Source organism: Pseudophryne corroboree, chromosome 6 (assembly GCF_028390025.1).
Source record: "Pseudophryne corroboree isolate aPseCor3 chromosome 6, aPseCor3.hap2, whole genome shotgun sequence".
Lineage (NCBI taxonomy): Eukaryota > Metazoa > Chordata > Amphibia > Anura > Myobatrachidae > Pseudophryne > Pseudophryne corroboree.
Genome location: NC_086449.1, coordinates 830,903,554 through 830,923,829, shown reverse-complemented (window position 1 = coordinate 830,923,829; position 20,276 = coordinate 830,903,554). Strand labels below are relative to the sequence as shown.

The window sequence follows — 20,276 nt, the reverse complement described above, 5'->3', positions numbered from 1 at the left end:
TTATCTAGTGACACTGGTTTGTAGCCATAAGAGGTGAGGTTCTCCTGCAGCCTAGCAGCAGCGATTGTGATAAATATGGGCACCTGTGGTGTGATGAGATGATGTCTGCAGTAATAACAAAAGCAGAGACTCTCCCTCAATGTGCACTTAGTTAAAAGGAAACACAAAGGAGTCCCTACCTTCTTATTCACACTGACATATTTCCCGGAGTCTTCAGCAGGAAAGACGTTCAGTCCGGTTCTTCTCATCGCAGCCTGGAGGCGCAGAGGGGTCATCCACCTCCCGATGACGGCGGACAGGTCACTGTCTGTGTTAGACGCTGAGGTCAGTCTGCACTGGTCGTCCTGCATTGTAGAGACATTTCTATTATCCCTGATCCCTCAATCAGCTGTTCCCAACAATAAAAGATGGACATTCATTCCATCATTCATGCAGAACCAAAATACTATATATTCTTCCTCTATTACCCAGTAATGAATAAACAAAACAAGACACGCGTGTCTATGAGACAGACAAAATAAGTGGGTGCAAGAGCTTTCAATCTACAGGCCCTGTATGGAGAGACCTAGGTACAGGCTCTCGTTACCTTGATCTCGATCAGGATGTCCGTGAAGGCGCAGGCGATTGTGAAGGATACCTGGTTCGGCCCGGTGGGTGTCAGTTCCCAGGACTCGTACGGCATGTTAAGGTGGGAGTCCTGAAGTAACGTGAACACGTGGAAGGCGTCCATCTTGAATGACAACTCTCGCAGTTCCGTGTTGTATTTTTTGCTTGTGATCAGGTCTGTTTTCCAGTTTTTGACTAAAGTGTGCGCAGAAATATTGTGTGTTACAGTACGGTCAGTATTAGAGTGGAAACGGCGGTCTGCGACGCTCGGTCTACGGAGGTTAGTATCCGCTTCCTTCTCCAACTAACATCTAACTCCACAGAACAATCTATTATATGTTATATAACGGTCTGGCAGCTGCCATGTGCTGGGGGCTGGCTATGCAAATGAGAGGGAGGAGTCGCACGCAGCAGTCTTTTGGTAAAGAATAAAAGGGTCATTAAAAAGACATTGCGCGCGTCTGGTAATAGGGCGACCTCTCTTTACAGTTATACAGTTAATGTGCATAAATGTAAATTATGTCTTATCTTCTGCTCAGCTGTCTGAGAAAATGTAATTCTATTACGCAGCAACCAGATAGACATCAAATAAATAACAGGATGGGCGATCTCATAGCAATCCTGATGTCACAATATTGTGAGGTATTTTCTAAGGGGGTCTCCCCACAACATTGTACCCACTCAGGACCGTTACGTGTGTTCCACGGGGTGATATATTTGGATACGTATATACCTAACTGTATTACACGAGGATCCTGCTGTTTCTATTCTCCTCTTATGTATCTCCTGAGTGCTGAGACGGAGTAAGAGGAAGACTTTGGGAAGTGTGGTATATGTTGCCATCCTGACCGTTTTTGGTCAGAATCTGGATTTTCGAACATGTTTAATGTATTTAGCGCGACTGAGATAGTGACACCTCTGCGTTCTGATGGTGCAATGTGCACACACTTTTATCTTTCACGCACAACATTATAACAAATGTTGTATAGAATGTATACGGTGTGGATCCCATACCCAAGATGGGATGCGGTCAATTTACCTACAATCAAAATTCCGACCTGGTCAAAATCCCGACATTTACAATACCGACAAGGTCATAAAACCAACATTTAAAATGTCGACAGGTCAAAAAGTTGAGATGAGTTTTACATAATTTTTTTTTTCTTTTTTATTGAAACGGACTTGTTCATACTTTACCATCCCAGTGTACCTGGAGGGGGGAATATAATAGTGCACCGAGCGCAGTGAGGCACCGTGCCCGAAGCATGGCGAGCGCAGCGATCCATGCAAGGGGGCGTGGTACACTTATACGGTATCCATGTCGACCTATGTCAACATACACCAAAAAAATAAGAAAAACTATTGTCGACCTTTTAACCTGTCGACATTTTAAATGTCGGTATGTTGACCATATCGGCATTTTAAATGTCGGTATTTTGACCTGGTCTGAATTTTGATTGTAGGTATTTTATACTGATCCACCCCAAGATATCTCATTATGGTATGTAACTATTCCTAAGTATGGAAACATCTAATATCCAAAATACTGCTGGTCCCAAGCATTTTGGGTATGGGAGACTCACCCTGTACCAGGGGTGTCTCTCTCTAGAGCGGAGTGTGTGGGCCCCCTCCTCTCCCGTAGCCGCCGCGCCGCTGCTGGCGCTCTGAGCGCTGTAGACTCTGGCACAGTGCCAGAGTCTACAGGGCATGCGCAGGACTACGAAAAATGTCCGCCGAGCCATTTTTCCAGAGTCCTGCGCATGCGCTGTAGACTCTGGCACTGTGCCAGAGTCTGTAGTGGTCAGTGCGCCAGCAGCGGCGCGGCGGCTACGGGAGAGGAGGGGGCCCACACAGGGTCAGCAATGGACTCCAGAAAGGTAAGTATAGGAGAAATGGGTGCGGTGTGGGCCCGCCCTGGACTCAGGGGCCCGTGTGCACCCATTATAGAAACGTCAATGCCCTGTACCACACATTGTATCCTTATTACACACAAAATACACATTACAGAATAAGAAGAGGGAAGAAGCTCTGGGATTACCTCGTGTGCTGGGAGGGGTAAAGGTCATATGGGAGCAGATAATAAGAATTTACTTACCGATAATTCTATTTCTCGTAGTCCGTAGTGGATGCTGGGGACTCCGTAAGGACCATGGGGAATAGCGGCTCCGCAGGAGTCTGGGCACATCTAAAAGAAAGCTTTAGGACTATCTGGTGTGCACTGGCTCCTCCCCCTATGACCCTCCTCCAAGCCTCAGTTAGGATACTGTGCCCGGACGAGCGTACACAATAAGGAAGGATTTTGAATCCCGGGTAAGACTCATACCAGCCACACCAATCACACTGTACAACTTGTGATCTGAACCCAGTTAACAGCATGATAACAGAGGAGCCTCTAGAAAAGATGGCTCACTACAGCAATAACCCGAATTTTTTGGTAACAATAACTATGTACCAGTATTGCAGACAATCCGCACTTGGGATGGGCGCCCAGCATCCACTACGGACTACGAGAAATAGAATTATCGGTAAGTAAATTCTTATTTTCTCTGAGGTCCTAAGTGGATGCTGGGGACTCCGTAAGGACCATGGGGATTATACCAAAGCTCCCAAACGGGCGGGAGAGTGCGGATGACTCTGCAGCACCAAATGAGAGAACTCCAGGTCCTCCTCAGCCAGGGTATCAAATTTGTAGAATTTTGCAAACGTGTTTGCCCCTGACCAAGTAGCAGCTCGGCAAAGTTGTAAAGCCGAGACCCCTCGGGCAGCCGCCCAAGATGAGCCCACCTTCCTTGTGGAATGGGCATTTACAGATTTTTGGCTGTGGCAGGCCTGCCACAGAATGTGCAAGCTGAATTGTACTACAAATCCAACGAGCAATAGTCTGCTTAGAAGCAGGAGCACCCAGCTTGTTGGGTGCATACAGGATAAACAGCGAGTCAGTTTTCCGGACTCCAGCCGTCCTGGAAACCATATATTTTCAGGGCCCTGACAACGTCTAGCAACTTGGAGTCCTCCAAGTCCCTAGTAGCCGCAGGCACCACAATAGGTTGGTTCAGGTGAAACACTGACACCACCTTAGGGAGAAACTGGGGACGAGTCCGCAGTTCTGCACTGTCCGAATGGAAAATCAGATATGGGCTTTTGTGAGACAAAGCCGCCAATTCTGACACTCGCCTGGCCGAGGCCAGGGCCAACAGCATGGTCACTTTCCATGTGCGATATTTTAAATCCACAGATTTGAGCGGTTCAAACCAATGTGATTTGAGGAATCCCAGAACTACGTTGAGATCCCACGGTGCCACTGGAGGCACCAAAGGGGGTTATATATGCAGTACTCCCTTGACGAATGTCTGGACTTCAGGATCTGAAGCCAATTCTTTCTGGAAGAAAATCGACAGGGCCGAAATTTGAACCTTAATGGATCCCAATTTGAGGCCCATAGACACTCCTGCTTGCAGGAAATGTAGGAATCGACCGAGTTGAAATTCCTCCGTGGGGGCCTTCCTGGCCTCACACCACGCAACATATTTTTGCCAAATGCGGTGATAATGTTGTGCGGTCACCTCCTTCCTGGCTTTGACCAGGGTAGGTATGACCTCTTCCGGAATGCCTTTTTCCCTTAGGATCCGGCGTTCAACCGCCATGCCGTCAAACGCAGCCGCGGTAAGTCTCGGAGCAGACAGGGTCCTTGCTGAAGCAAGTCCCTTCTTAGCGGCAGAGGCCATGGGTCCTCTGTGAGCATCTCTTGAAGTTCCGGGTACCAAGTCCTCCTTGGCCAATCCGGAGCCACGAGTATAGTTCTTACTCCTCTCCGTCTTATAATTCTCAGTACCTTGGGTATGAGAGGAAGAGGAGGGAACACATACACTGACTGGTACACCCACGGTGTTACCAGAGCGTCCACAGCTATTGTTGAGGCGGGACGCCATCATGTCCACCTTTTGTTTTTTTTCACAATCATGTGGAAGACTTCCGTGTGAAGTCCCCACTCTCCCGGGTGGAGGTCGTGCTGAGGAAATCTGCTTCCCAGTTGTCCACTCCCGGAATGAATACTGTTGACAGTGCTATCACATGATTTTCCACCCAGCGAAGAATCCTTGCAGCTTCTGCCATTGCCCTCCTGCTTCTTGTGCCACCCTGTCTGTTTACGTGGGTGACTGCCGTGATGTTGTCCGACTGGATCAACACCGGCTGACCTTGAAGCAGAGGTCTTGCTAAGCTTAGAGCATTGTAAATGGCCCTTAGCTTCAGGATATTTATGTGAAGTGATGTCTCCAGGCTTGACCATAAGCCCTGGATATTCCTTCCCTGTGTGACTGCTTCCCAGCCTCGCAGGCTGGCATCCGTGGTCACCAGGGCCCAGTCCTGAATGCCGAATCTGCGGCCCTCTAGAAGATGAGCACTCTGCAACCACCACAGGAGGGATACCCTTGTCCCTGGTGACAGGGTTATCCGCTGATGCATCCGAAGATGCGACCCGGACCATTTGTCCAGTAGGTCCCACTGGAAAGTTCTTGCGTGGAATCTACCGAATGGGACTGCTTCTGACATGAAGGTAAGCATCCTTGATGTCCCGAGACATCATGTAGTCCCCTTCTTCCAGGTTCGCAATCACTGCTCTGAGTGACTCAATCTTGAATTTGAACCTCTGTATGTAAGTGTTCAAAGATTTTAGATTTAGAATCTGTCTCACCGAGCCGTCTGGCTTCGGTACGACAATAGTGTGGAATAATACCCCGTTCCCTGTTGCAGGAGGGGTACCTTGATTATCACCTGCTGGGAATACAGCTTGTGAATGGCTTCCAAAACTGCCTCCCTGTCAGAGGGAGACGTCGGTAAAGCCGACTTTTGGAAACGGCGAGGGGGAGACGTCTCGAATTCCAATTTGTACCCCTGAGATATTACCTGAAGGATCCAGGGGTCTACTTGCGAGTGAGCCCACTGCGTACTGAAATTCATTGAGAACGGGCCCCCACCGTGCCTGAGCTTGTAAAGCCCTAGCGTCCTACTGAGGGCTTGGCAGAGGCGGGAAAGGGTTTCTGTTCCTGGGAACTGGCTGATCTCTGCAGCCTTTTTCCTCTCCCTCTGTCACGAGCAGAAAAGAGGAACCTTTTGTCCGCTTGCCAACAAAGGACTGCGCCTGATAATACGGCGTCTTATTTTGAGAGGCGACCTGGAGTACAAACGTGGATTTCCCAGCTGTTACCGTGGCCACCAGGTCTGAAAGACCGACCCCAAAAGTCCCCTTTCAAAGGCAATACTTCCAAATGCCGTTTGGAATCCGCATCACCTGACCATTTTACTGGTAGAATTGGACAACGCACTTATACTTGATGCCAGTCGGCAAATATTCCGCTGTGCATCATGCATATATAGAAAAGCATCTTTTAAATGCTCTATAGGCATAATATACTGTCCTTATCTAGGATATCAATATTTCCAGTCAGGGAATCCGACCACGCCAACCCAGCACTGCACATCCAGGCTGAGGCGATTGCTGGTCGCAGTATAACACCAGTATGTGTGTAAATACATTTTAGGATACCCTCCTGCTTTCTATCAGCAGGATCCTTAAGGGCGGCCATCTCAGGAGAGGGTAGAGCCCTTGTTCTTACAAGCGTGTGAGCGCCTTATTCCCCCTAGGGGGTGTTTCCCAACGCATCCTAACCTCTGGCGGGAAAGGGTATACTGCCAATAACTTTTTAGAAATTATCAATTGTTATCGGGGGGAAACCCACGCATCATCACACACCTCATTTTATTTCTCAGATTCAGGAAAACTACAGGTAGTTTTTTCCTCACCGAACATAATACCCCTTTTTGGTGGTACTCGTATTATCAGAAATGTGTAAAACATTTTCCATTGCCTCAATCATGTAACGTGTGGCCCTACTGGAAAACACGGTTGTCTCTTCACCGTCGACACAGAGGTCAGTATCCGTGTCGGCGTCTGTATCTGCCATCTGAGGTAACGGGCGCTTTAGAGCCCCTGACGGCCTATGAGACGTCTGGACAGGCACAAGCTGAGTAGCCGGCTGTCTCATGTCAACCAGTTTTTTATACAGAGCTGACACTGTCACGTAATTTTCAACAGTACATCCACTCAGGTGTCGACCCCCTAGGGGGTGACATCACCGTTACAGACACTCTGCTCCGTCTCCACATCATTTTTCTCCTCATACATGTCGACACAAACGTACCGACACACAGCACACACACAGGGAATGCTCTGATAGAGGACAGGACCCCACTAGCCCTTTGGGGAGACAGAGGGAGAGTTTGCCAGCACACACCAGAGCGCTATATATATATATAAGTGTTTTTCCCCTTATAGCTGCTGTATGTTTTAATACTGCGCCTAATTAGTGCCCCCCTCTCTTTTTTTTAACCCTTTCTGTAGTGTAGTGACTGCAGGGAAGAGCCAGGGAGCTTCCCTCCAACTGAGCTGTGAGGGAAAATGGCGCCAGTGTGCTGAGGAGATAGGCTCCGCCCCCTTTTCGGCGGCCTTATCTCCCGTTTTTCTGTATATTCTGGCAGGGGTTAAATGCATCCATATAGCCCAGGAGCTATATGTGATGTATTTTTTGCCATGTAAGGTATTTTTATCATGTTTTTATTGCGTCTCAGGGCGCCCCCCCCCAGCGCCCTGCACCCTCAATGACCGGAGTGTGAAGTGTGCTGAGAGCAATGGCGCACAGCTGCGGTGCTGTGCGCTACCTTATTGAAGACAGGAACGTCTTCTGCCGCCGATTTTTCCGGACCTCTTCGCTCTTCTGGCTCTGTAAGGGGGCCGGCGGCGCTGCTCCGGGACCCATCCAGGCTGGGCCTGTGATCGTCCCTCTGGAGCTAATGTCCAGTAGCCAAGAAGCCCAATCCACTCTGCACGCAGGTGAGTTCGCTTCTTCTCCCCTTAGTCCCTCGATGCAGTGAGCCTGTTGCCAGCAGGTCTCACTGAAAATAATAAACCTAAACTAAAACTTTCACTAAGAAGCTCAGGAGAGCCCCTAGTGTGCACCCTTCTTGTTCGGGCACAGAGATCTAACTGAGGCTTGGAGGAGGGTCATAGGGGGAGGAGCCAGTGCACACCAGATAGTCCTAAAGCTTTCTTTTAGATGTGCCCAGACTCCTGCGGAGCCGCTATTCCCCATGGTCCTTACGGAGTCCCCAGCATCCACTTAGGACGTCAGAGAAAAATGTAAACGTTCTTTGCCGCAAACCAGATCTTAATTAAACATCGTCCTTTACTCCCACCCTATAATGTTTACGTCACCCACTGACTGTGTGCGATACTTGTACTTTCAGTATAGTGGTGTGTAATGTATCTGAGGCTGACACGTTTCTGTGTGAGTTTATACTGTTTCTCAGTACATGTGTAACGGTGCGGGATCATCTCATGGGATACAAGTTGGATAAGTAAGAAGCCTTTATAGGAAGAAAGTGTAAGAAAAAGGAACATGTACAAGTCTGATAAGTAAGAAGCCTATACAGGAAGAAAGTGTAAGAAAACGGAACATGTACAAGTCTGATGAGTAAGAAGCCTATATAATAAGAAAGTGTAAGAATAAGAAACAGATTGCAGAGTGAGACAGATGTGTCATTATGTCCGTCCACAGCCCCCTCCTCACATTATCCATTCATTTAATGTCTCAGTGAACACACTGTAACGTCAGAGATATCACACGAGAATACATGGGGTATACGTTACTTTCTGGGTCCCATCTTGCCACTTGAGGTTCTTCAAAAAAGATCACGTCATGAGTTACTTTAAGGGAGACAGCAACCAGGGGAGGGCTCAGACCATCCGTGTCCTTCTCTTGGTGCGATACCCTCAGACTGGAGTTGAGTGACAGCTCTGGGGGGTAGGGGTATTTCTGCAGACCACCTGCTACTAGCTGCAGAGAGATTACATTAGGCAAAGATGTATTCCCTGGGCAGAATGAGGTTCCACAGCTAAGATCTACGCTCCGTTGCTGATAGTAACTCCTATATCTGATTCAGAGATGAATGCATGGATATGCAAAAGCAGCAGGAGGCGTCTTCAGTAAATAGACGACCCCTGCAAGCTTCTATGATCCGCTGCGGCGTTCTGGGAGCTGCTTTGATGGCGGAGTTTGTCAAACTCTGCTATGCAATATAACCCAATAACTAAGTCATCAGCAACGCGTTTCGTAATAAATATTGTACATGTTGTTAAAGATATAGGCGTAGATTTACTTAAGGTTCTAAAAGACAAGTGCTTGTATTGCCCGTAGCAAGTAATCACATGCTAGTTATCATTTCTCTGTTGCGTTCTAGAAAATAATACACAGACTATGATTGGTTGCTATGGGCAACACTTGTTGGGTGAGTGGTGAAAAGAGCCACTTTATATACAGCTAGCAATACAGGTTGAGTATCCCTTATCCAAAATGCTTGGGACCAGAGGTATTTTGGATATCGGATTTTTCCGTATTTTGGAATAATTGCATACCATAATGAGATTTCATAGCGATGGGACCTAAATCTAAGCACATAATGCATTTATGTTTTATATACACCTTATACACACAGCCTGAAGGTAATTTTAGCCAGTATTTTTTATAACTTTGTGCATTAAACAAAGTGTGTGTACATTCACACAATTCATTTATGTTTCATATACACCTTATACACACAGCATGAAGGTCATTTAATACAATATTTTTAATAACTGTGTGTATTAAACAAAGTTTGTGTACATTGAGCCATCAAAAAACAAAAGTTTCACTATCTCACTCTCGCTCAAAAAGTCCGTATTTCGGAATATTCCGTATTTCGGATATTTGGATATGGGATACTCAACCTGTAATAGCTAAATCAGACTCTGTAAGAACGGCTTTAGGCCTCTAAGTGTTTTTCACTCACATGGTAAAAAAATAACTAATTAAGAGCGGTTCCTATTCCTTCTGATGCCACGTGCCTTCCGTGTGATTTTACTTTTTTCCGGATCCTCTATTTTACATTTGGATCAGCGCTATTATAAGCTGACATTTCCACGTGTCACCGCGTTAGAGAACTCATTCTGTCGGCAGAATAATTAGCGGGGCGGCCCGTCTCACCTGCAGCATGGTCCAGCCGTTCACCTGCTTACACTGAGGCGGCAGCACGAGAACGTCAAAATAGTAGACTCCGCCCAAACTGGAGAACTGCCGCAGATCCACAATGTCATCCTCTAGGATGTCCCCTGGGTGGTCCTCACTTGGTAAAGGGGGCGGTGAGTCACCTAGGAAGCCATTTGTATTTATTTTACCAGACAGCGGGGCAGATGTATTAAACTGGAGAAGGCATAAGGAAGTGATAAACCAGTGATATGTGCAAGGTGATAAAGACACCAGCCAAACAGATCCTGTTAACTTACATATTGGTGCTGATTGGCTGGTGCCTTTATCACCTTGCACATATCACTGGTTTATCACTTCCTTATGCCTTCTCCAGGTTAATACATCTGCCTCAGTAAGCGCAATGAGCACAGCAGGGAGCGCAGGAATAATGATGCAGCTGCCGCTAAGTCACATTCACACCGGATCATTACTGTTATTTTTTTGAAGTGCTCTATCCCTTAATATGCAGCCGAGTAAGGGGGTCATTCTGAGTTGTTCGATCGCTAGCAGTTTTTAGCAGCCATGCAAACGCTAAGCCGCCTCCCACTGGGAGTGTATCTTAGTTTAGCATAAGCGCGAACGAAAGGATCGCAGAGCAGCTACAAAAAAAGATTGTGCAGTGTCTGAGCATCTCCAGACCTATTCCTAGCGATCACTTCAGACTATTAAGTTCCTGTTTTGACGTCACAAACATGCCCTGCGTTCTGCCAGCCACTCCCCCGTTTCCCCAGCCACTCCTGCGTTTTTATCTGGTACGCCTGCGTTTTTCAGCACACTCCCCGAAAATGGTCAGTTACCTCCCAGAAACACCCACTTCCCGTCAAATCACTCAGCGGTCAGCAGTGCGACTGAAAAGCGTCGCTTGAGCTTGTGTAAAACTGCTTCGGCTTTTGTGAAAGTACGTAGCTCGTGTGCAGCGCGCACCATATGCATGCGCAGAAGTGCCGATTTTTAGCCTGATCGTTGCCCTGCGAACAACGGCAGCTAGCGATCAACTCGGAATGACCCCCTATAACTGATGCTCTGCCCCCACAACGCCGCAAAGTAATAACAAGGAATAACTAAACATGCGTCACCTGCCAGAATACAACTGAGATCCCGTCAGCTGATTGGATGAGATGGCACAGACCCAGGTCTATCAGATATCAGCTGTGCCCGGTCTTGTAGTCATTACGGCTGATAATATGGCTACAGTATACTATTTCTGCTATTACTAAGCACTGGTGCCAGCTGGGACAGGTTTTACATAGGCAGATCCCCTTAATAGTTTGGTAGAGTAAACAAACCTTCTGTCGCGTCCCCAGGGTTACTCTCCGTCTCCTTCCTGGCCGTATCCGCGGCCTTCTCCTGGGGCTCATTAACGCTGCGCGCCTCGTCTCTGGATGACAGGGAGCTGACGACGCTCTGCAACAGACGAGACAATGTCAGAGTGGTACAAATCCGCGCGTGTCATTTATACTAAGAACCAGGTGACATTATAAAGTGCTATATGCTATAATGGATGGGGGACCACGCAAGTACAAACCGATCACATGTCAACTGTGGCCTCTGGACAACGCTGCATTATGGGAGAGATGTACTAAGCCTTTTAGGGGGACATGTACTAAGCAGTGATAATTGTGGGGAAGTGAACCAGTGGAGAAGTTACACATGACAACCAATCAGCTGCTCTGTATACTTTTATAGTATGCAAATGATGTTACTTCAGTGCTGATAGGTTGCCATGGGCAACTTCTCCACTGGCTCACTTCTCCACTCTTTTCACTGCTTAGTACATCTCCTCCTTAGAGATCTCATTGACATGTGAGATGAACGAGGTAGTACACCGATCTAGCAAGGATTGACTTGCCTGCACAGTCTATCTTTTCTTGCGTTGCCGACCTGGCGGGACCGCGCATCGGGATCGAATCGGGATCACAAGGTGATTTTCACCTTGCGATCTGCACTAACTTTTCTTTCGATTTTGACTATATAGTCAAAATCGAAAGAAAATATCTCACCGTGTGTACACACCCTTTGAGAGAGAAAGGCCCTCATTCCGAGTTGTACGCTCGCTAGCTGCTTTTAGCAGCATTGCACACGCTAAGCCGCCGCCCTCTGGGAGTGAATCTTAGATTAGCAGAATTGCGAATAGAAATTTCTTAGCAGTTTTTGAGTAGCTCCAGACTTACTCCTACACTGCGATCAGTTCAGTCAGTTTCGTTCCTGGTTTGACGTCACAAACACACCCAGCATTCGCCCAGAGACTCCCCCATTTCTTCAGACACTCCCGCGTTTGTTTCGCACACTCCCAGAAAACGGCCAGTTTCCGCCCAGAAACACCCACTTCCTGTCAATCACACTACGATCACCAAAGCGATGAAAAATCCTCGTTATGCCGTGAGTAAAATACCTAACTTTTGTGTAAAATAACTAAGCGCATGCGCTCTGCGAACCTTGCGCATGCGCAGTAAGTGACTAATCGCAGTATAGCGAAAATCGGCAACGAGCGAACAACTCGGAATGACCCCCAAAGTGAAAGAGAAAAGTTCCAGCCAATCAGCTTATAACTGCCATGTTACAGCTGTTTTTGTAAAATCACAGTTAGGAGCTGATTAGTTGGTACCTTATCTCTCGCCACTTCATCACACTCCAAGGCTTTAGTACATCTCCCCCTATATCTGATTGTGGAAGATGTCAGTAACCTCCAAGATGAACTCATTTTACATGATAAATATAAATGAAGAGTTTGTACAAATCACCTGACTCTGATAAGAAGTGTATCGCTGAAAGCGGCTGTGTAAAGCAGGGGTGGGGAACCTTTGACCCTCCAGCTGTAGTTGAACTACACATACCAGCATGCCCTGCAACAGTTATGCTATTTGGCCATGCTAAAACAGTTGTAGGGCATGCTGGTATATGTAGTTCAACAACAGCTGGAGGGTCGCAGGTTCCCCACCCCTGGTGCTCACACAAGTGTCTATGGTGCAACCAATGAAGTATCTGAAGACGTAGCAAGCAATATTTCTACGGACACGTACTGCGAGCATTTCCATCCTTGCACACTCGGACTCACTGATGTACACCAGGGCTGTGTAGCGCCATCAGCATAAAGAAGGTGAGAATGCGGTAACAGACGCATCTGCGGCCTCGCCTGCGTCTGAGTGTGACTCAGGCTCCCGATGGCAGACAGTAACGCGACGAGAAGCAGACAGAGGACATGACACGGAAAACAGGGGAAATTGTCTCCATAGAAGGAGCTGATCTAGAACTTGTTCTAGCAAGATGGAAACTTTCCAAATGCAAATACATCTACTATAACATGATACTGGAAGGTACAATGCAGATATATAGCAGGTCATGTTTTCTATCAGTCTCAGTTTATCTGTAGGATATGGGTCACTTGTATATGTCTAGGAGTCACATGCTGAGCGGTCCGCTGCGGTCAGGTTAGATGTATTGAAACAGCGCCTCTAGTGGCCAAATAATAAAGTCAGAAAACTCAGTGATTTATACAAGCAATCAGCGTCCAATAACGTGCATTACAGCAAAGATATACATATATAGCTGGAGCCGGGCTCATCATGAGCCGGTCCTCGTTATTATCCTGTGTCAGAACAGAAGGCTCATATATATATATATTATATATATAACTCTGTATGCTGATTGCTCAGCTACCTTTCTCTCCTCTGACTTCACCTCCTCCTCCGCCACAGCGACACTCTCCGCTGGCTTTTCCTCTTCCTCCGCTGGGTTCCAGTCATCAGCGGCGCTCTCCAGGACGATGGTGTCAGCATGGTGTTCCTGGGCCTTCCTGTGGTGTAGCAGGAACGTCGGGCTTTGGCAGGACAGGTGGTCGTAGACCGTGTGTAGGATGCGGACAGAGATGCCGCTCAGTGCTAGCGGTTTCGGCAAATCAAAAGAGATGGCTTCCTCCTCAAAGTCAAAGCCTTTAAATCTGCAGGAAAATGGGAACAATCTGTACGTTACTGTCTGTGTGGGGTTTGTATGTTCTCCATGTGCTGGGGTATGTTCCTCCCACAGTCATTGCTTTGCGATTAGTGCAGCAAGACAGTCAGGACCTGAATGAGGCCCAATGTGCGGCAGGCTCACAAAATGCAAAATAGTGCATTTTCCGGGAATGGATTGTAAGCTCCAGTGGTCAGAGAGTGGAGTGAGTGTGAAGAGCTGTGTGATTATTATTATTATTTTATTATCCTTTATTTATATGGTGCCACAAGGGTTCCGCAGCGCCCAATTACAGAGTACATATGCACATAATCAAAACAGGAAAACAGTGAGTTACAGTTGAAGACAATATCGGACAAGTACAGGGTGACTAAGCATAACTATATCAGTAGACGACACTGAGATAAGTATCAAGGTGGCCGAGAAATGCAGGATTTGGCCAGTTGAAGATTATTAAAGTAAGAAAAGGATAATCACATGAGGGAGGAGGGCCCTGCTCGTGAGAGCTTACATTCTAAAGGATATAGTGGTTCCACATAAATAATGACAGTAGTAGTGATTGCACAGTAGGAAGGGAATGAGGATTATGTAATAACAGTGTACGCGGCACCCACTGCATCCAATCAGAAGCCTTTTACCTGTGCGATGTAGACTAATGAACACTACTATCTGATTAGGGTCTGTGGGATACAGCGTATATGTACTGCCTGAATCATATTAGGAGATAAACACCACATCTACAAGTGTGACAGTGAGTGCGAGGGTGTATGACAAGTGTGACAGTGTGAGGCTGCAGTGCAGCGCTGTGTGTGAGCCTGCAGTGTGGCGCTATGTGTGAAGCTGCAGTGTGATAGTGTGTGAGGCTGCGGTGTGACAGTGTGAGGCTGCAGTATGACAGTGTGTGTGAGGCTGCAGTGTGACAGTGTGTGTGAGGCTGCAGTATGACAGTGTGTGTGAGGCTGCGGTGTGACAGTGTGTGTGAGGCTGCAGTGTGACAGTGTGTCTGAGGCTGCGGTGTGACAGTGTGTGTGAGGCTGCAGTGTGACAGTGTGTCTGAGGCTGCAGTATGACAGTGTGTGTGAGGCTGCGGTGTGACAGTGTGTGTGAGGCTGCAGTGTGACAGTGTGTCTGAGGCTGCAGTATGACAGTGTGTGTGAGGCTGCAGTGTGACAGTGTGTGTGAGGCTGCGGTGTGACAGGATGTGTGAGGCTGCAGTATGACAGTGTGTGTGAGGCTGCGGTGTGACAGTGTGTGTGAGGTTGCGCTGTGACAGTGTGTGTGAGGCTGCAGTGTGACAGTGTGTGTGAGGCTGCAGTGGGACAGTGTGTGTGAGGCTGCAGTATGACCGTGTGTGTGAGGCTGCAGTATGACAGTGTGTGTGAGGCTGCAGTATGACAGTGTGTGTGAGGCTGCAGTATGACAGTGTATGTGAGGCTGCGATGTGACAGTGTGTGTAAGGCTGCAGTGTGACAGTGTGTGTGAGGCTGCGGTGTGACAGTGTGTGTGAGGCTGCAGTATGACAGTGTGTGTGAGGCTGCGGTGTGACGGTGTGTGTGAGGCTGCGGTGTGACAGTGTGTGTGAGGCTGCAGTATGACAGTGTGTGGGGCTGCGGTGTGGCAGTGTGTGTGAGGCTGCGGTGTGACAGTGTATGTGAGGCTGCAGTATGACAGTGTGTGTGAGGCTGCGGTGTGACAGTGTGTGTGAGGCTGCGGTGTGACAGTGTGTGTGAGGCTGCAGTATGACAGTGTGTGTGAGGCTGTGGTGTGACAGTGTGTGTGAGGCTGCAGTGTGACAGCGTGTGTGAGGCTGCAGTATGACAGCGTGTGTGAGGCTGCGGTGTGACAGTGTGTGTGAGGCTGCGGTGTGACAGTGTGAGGCTGCAGTATGACAGTGTGTGTGAGGCTGCAGTGTGACAGTGTGTGTGAGGCTGCGGTGTGACAGTGTGAGGCTGCAGTATGACAGTGTGTGTGTGAGGCTGTAGGTGACAGTGTGTGTAAGGCTGCAGTGTGACAGCGTGTGTGAGGCTGCGGTGTGACAGTGTGAGACTGCAGTATGACAGTGTGTGAGGCTGCAGTATGACAGTGTGTGTGAGACTGCAGGATAACACTGTGTCTGTGAGGCTGCAGTGTGACAGTGTGTGTGAGGCTGCGGTGTGACAGTGTGAGTCTGCAGTATGACAGTGTGTGTGAGGCTGCGGTGTGACAGTGTGAGTCTGCAGTATGACAGTGTGTGTGAGGCTGCAGTGTGACAGTGTGTGTGAGGCTGCGGTGTGACAGTGTGAGGCTGCAGTATGACAGTGTGTGTGAGGCTGCAGTATGACAGTGTGTGTGAGGCTGCAGTGTGACAGTGTGTGTGAGGCTGCGGTGTGACAGTGTGAGGCTGCAGTATGACAGTGTGTGTGAGGCTGCGGTGTGACAGTGTGTGTGAGGCTGCGGTGTGACAGTGTGAGGCTGCAGTATGACAGTGTGTATGAGGCTGCAGTGTGACAGTGTGCGTGAGGCTGCAGTGTGACAGTGTGTGTGAGGCTGCAGTGTGATAGTGTGTGTGAGGCTGCGGTGTGACAGTGTGAGGCTGCGTGTGACAGTGTGAGGCTGCAGTATGACAGTGTGAGTGAGGCTGCAGTATGACAGTGTGTGTGAGGCTGCGATGTGACAGTGTGTGTAAGGCTGCGGTGTGACAGTGTGTGTGAGGCTGCGGTGTGACAGTGTGTGTGAGGCTGCAGTGTGACAGTGTGTGTGAGGCTGCGGTGTGACAGTGTGTGTGAGGCTGCGGTGTGACAGTGTGTGTGAGGCTGCAGTGTGACAGTGTGTGTAAGGCTGCGGTGTGACAGTGTGTGTGAGGCTGCGGTGTGACAGTGTGTGTGAGGCTGCAGTGTGACAGTGTGTGTGAGGCTGCGGTGTGACAGTGTGTGTGAGGCTGCGGTGTGACAGTGTGTGTGAGGCTGCAGTGTGACAGTGTGTGTGAGGCTGCAGTGTGACAGTGTGTGTGAGGCTGCAGTATGACAGTGTGTGTGAGGCTGCAGTGTGACAGTGTGTGAGGCTGCAGTGTGACAGTGTGTGTGAGGCTGCAGTGTGACAGTGTGTGTGAGGCTGCAGTATGACAGTGTGTGTGAGGCTACGGTGTGACAGTGTGTGTGAGGCTGCAGTATGACAGTGTGTGTGAGGCTACGGTGTGACAGTGTGTGTGAGGCTGCAGTGTGACAGTGTGTGTGAGGCTGCGGTATGACAGTGTGTGTGAGGCTGCGGTGTGATAGTGTGTGAGGCTGCAGTGTGACAGTGTGTGTGAGGCTGCAGTATGACAGTGTGTGTGAGGCTGCAGTATGACAGTGTGTGTGAGGCTACAGTATGACAGTGTGTGTGAGGCTGCGATATGACAGTGTGTGTGAGGCTGCAGTGTGAGTGAGGCTGCGGTGTGACAGTGTGTGAGGCTGCAGTGTGACAGTGTGTTTGAGGCTGCAGTGTGACAGTGTGTGTGAGGCTGCGGTGTGACAGTGTGTGTGAGGCTGCGGTGTGACAGTGTGTGTGAGGCTGCAGTGTGAGTGTGTAAGGCTGCAGTGTGACAGTGTGTGTGAGGCTGCGGTGTGACAGTGTGTGTGAGGCTGTAGTGTGACAGTGTGTGTGAGGCTGCGGTGTGATAGTGTGTGAGGCTGCAGTGTTACAGTGTGTGTGAGGCTGCGGTATGACAGTGTGTGAGGCTGCGGTGTGACAGTGTGTGTGAGGCTGCGGTATGACAGTGTGTGTGAGGCTGCAGTGTGACAGTGTGTGTGAGGCTGCAGTGTTAAAGTGTGTGTGAGGCTGCGGTATGACAGTGTGTGTGAGGCTGCAGTGTGACAGTGTGTGTGAGGCTGCGGTGTGACAGTGTGTGTGAGGCTGCGGTGTGACAGTGTGTGTGAGGCTGCGGTGTGACAGTGTGTGTGAGGCTGCGGTGTGACAGTGTGTGTGAGGCTGCGGTGTGACAGTGTGTGTGAGGCTGCGGTGTGACAGTGTGTGTGAGGCTGCGGTGTGACAGTGTGTGTGAGGCTGCGGTGTTAAAGTGTGTGTGAGGCTGCGGTGTGACAGTGTGTGTGAGGCTGCGGTGTGACAGTGTGTGTGAGGCTGCAGTGTGACAGTGTGTGTGAGGCTGCGGTGTGACAGTGTGTGTGAGGCTGCGGTGTGACAGTGTGTGTGAGGCTGCAGTGTGACAGTGTGTGTGAGGCTGCGGTGTGACAGTGTGTGTGAGGCTGCGGTGTGACAGTGTGTGTGAGGCTGCGGTGTTAAAGTGTGTGTGAGGCTGCGGTATGACAGTGTGTGTGAGGCTGCGGTGTGACAGTGTGTGTGAGGCTGCAGTATGACAGTGTGTGTGAGGCTGCGGTGTGACAGTGTGTGTGAGGCTGCGGTGTGACAGTGTGTGTGAGGCTGCAGTATGACAGTGTGTGTGAGGCTGCGGTATGACAGTGTGTGTGAGGCTGCGGTGTTAAAGTGTGTGTGAGGCTGCGGTATGACAGTGTGTGTGAGGCTGCGGTGTGACAGTGTGTGTGAGGCTGCAGTATGACAGTGTGTGTGAGGCTGCGGTGTGACAGTGTGTGTGAGGCTGCGGTGTGACAGTGTGTGTGAGGCTGCGGTGTTAAAGTGTGTGTGAGGCTGCGGTATGACAGTGTGTGTGAGGCTGCGGTGTGACAGTGTGTGTGAGGCTGCAGTATGACAGTGTGTGTGAGGCTGCGGTGTGACAGTGTGTGTGAGGCTGCGGTGTGACAGTGTGTGTGAGGCTGCAGTATGACAGTGTGTGTGAGGCTGCGGTATGACAGTGTGTGTGAGGCTGCGGTGTGACAGTGTGTGTGAGGCTGCAGTATGACAGTGTGTGTGAGGCTGCGGTGTGACAGTGTGTGTGAGGCTGCGGTGTGACAGTGTGTGTGAGGCTGCAGTATGACAGTGTGTGTGAGGCTGCGGTGTGACAGTGTGTGTGAGGCTGCGGTGTGACAGTGTGTGTGAGGCTGCGGTGTGACAGTGTGTTTAATACTATTTTGCCACCAAAAACCCAGCTCCGACCAAGGTTTCTGGACACTGTCCCAACACTGCATCGTGCACCCAGGTTATTCCCGGGTCAGCTCTGTTTACACTGGTCCAGTGTCTATCCTGCATGTCACTCAGACACTCCCTTGAGGCGGACCTCCGCAAACACAGCCAATCAGCAGCTTTTAAGAATAACCCGGGTCGTATAACCAGGGTCGTGCCTTTTACACTGCACCCTTACCCAGGTCTGACCCCGGTAGCTACCAGGGTTGGATTCCCAGGTCACCTGACTTGGTTTATTTTTCAAGGCCCCGGGATAACCCAGCAATAAGCCAGGCTATTGCGGCAGTGGAAGAGGGGTCTGAGTCTGACCATCATACCTGGGGTTCTTGTTGAGATTAGCCCAGATACAAAGTGTTACGTTCTTATCCTTGATGATTTTCTGCATATTCCCAGTGTCAATGTCAGACAGCGCTGCTGCGTTCTGAAACGACAATATATACAGATGTAGAAACATGTGGGAGGGGCAATAGCCTGCTACCTACACCCCAGTGTCTCTGCCCCCAACAGTCACTCTTCCTCTGGGGCAGGGCCAATGTGGACCGTATGGCTGTCAATGCCTCTACCACCGGCAATGCCACACAGAAGGCTCAGTAATATCCCCTGGATTGGGGGAGCACAGAATCACTCTTGCCTTCAGAAGATGTTCAGTGGCCTCATCGAACTTGTGTTGGAGAAGCGTCTGAAGCTGGCGGACAGTCTGCGTATAATGCACCGCCGTGTTCTCCGGCAGCTCCTCGGAGGGGGTGGAAAGGAGGAGAAACTCCAGCTCTTCAATCAGCTGCAAAACCAAAATAAATCTGCATTATTCTCTGTTCATAGCTGGTAGAAGCCGAGCTTATTACTCTGCCAATATGTTATTCATGTTCAATTGTTCTAACTAGAAAATGCCTCCAGACTGCCTGTGGCAGAGGCTACAAGTGTCAGATAGGATGTACATCTATAAGAAGCATCGCTGCGTCCATGCATTAATGACTGCCAGAGTCTGCTCACTGTCTCACTTCCGCTAACGCCCTATTTATCAGAAGCATCATATATATATATATATATATATATATACAGATAGTGGAGGGTGAGAGTGAGAGGGTGACCGTGGGAGAGTGACAGTGGGAGGGTGAGAGTGAGAGGATGTGAGTGGGAGGGTGAGAGCGAGAGGATGTGAGTGGGAGGGTGAGAGAAGGGAGGGGCAGATAGTGAGAGTGAGAGGGTGACCGTGGGAGAGTGACAGTGGGAGGGTGAGAGTGAGAGGATGTGAGTGGGAGGGTGAGAGCGAGAGGATGTGAGTGGGAGGGTGAGAGAAGGGAGGGGCAGATAGTGAGAGTGAGAGGGTGACCGTGGGAGAGTGACAGTGGGAGGGTGAGAGTAAGAGGGTGACAGTGGGAGGGTGAGAGTGAGAAGATGTGAGTGGGAGGGTGAGAGAAGGGAGGGGCAGAGAGTGAGAGTGGGAGCGTGAGAGTGAGAGGGTGACAGTGGGAGGGTGACAGTGAGAGGATGTGAGTGGGAGGGTGAGAGAAGGGAGGGACAGATAGTGAGAGTGAGAGGGTGACAGTGGGA

At 49.5% G+C, this 20,276-nt stretch overlaps 1 protein-coding gene across 2 annotated transcripts in view; it reads right to left on the bottom strand.

Moving 5' to 3' along the window:
• DNAI7 (dynein axonemal intermediate chain 7) overlaps positions 1-20,276 on the bottom strand; it is a 70,363-nt gene that overhangs the window by 10,035 nt on the left and 40,052 nt on the right. The window contains exons 3-10 of one of the 2 annotated variants that reach the window (XM_063929363.1): positions 19,357-19,503; positions 19,043-19,146; positions 13,383-13,662; positions 11,012-11,129; positions 9,684-9,847; positions 8,312-8,498; positions 587-801; positions 180-344 (exon numbers count right to left, since the gene is read on the bottom strand). In XM_063929363.1, coding sequence (XP_063785433.1) covers positions 180-344; positions 587-801; positions 8,312-8,498; positions 9,684-9,847; positions 11,012-11,129; positions 13,383-13,662; positions 19,043-19,146; positions 19,357-19,503 — 1,380 coding nt within the window. The remainder of the gene's footprint in view (positions 1-179; positions 345-586; positions 802-8,311; positions 8,499-9,683; positions 9,848-11,011; positions 11,130-13,382; positions 13,663-19,042; positions 19,147-19,356; positions 19,504-20,276) is intronic. The other variant, XM_063929364.1, reaches the window with a different exon arrangement.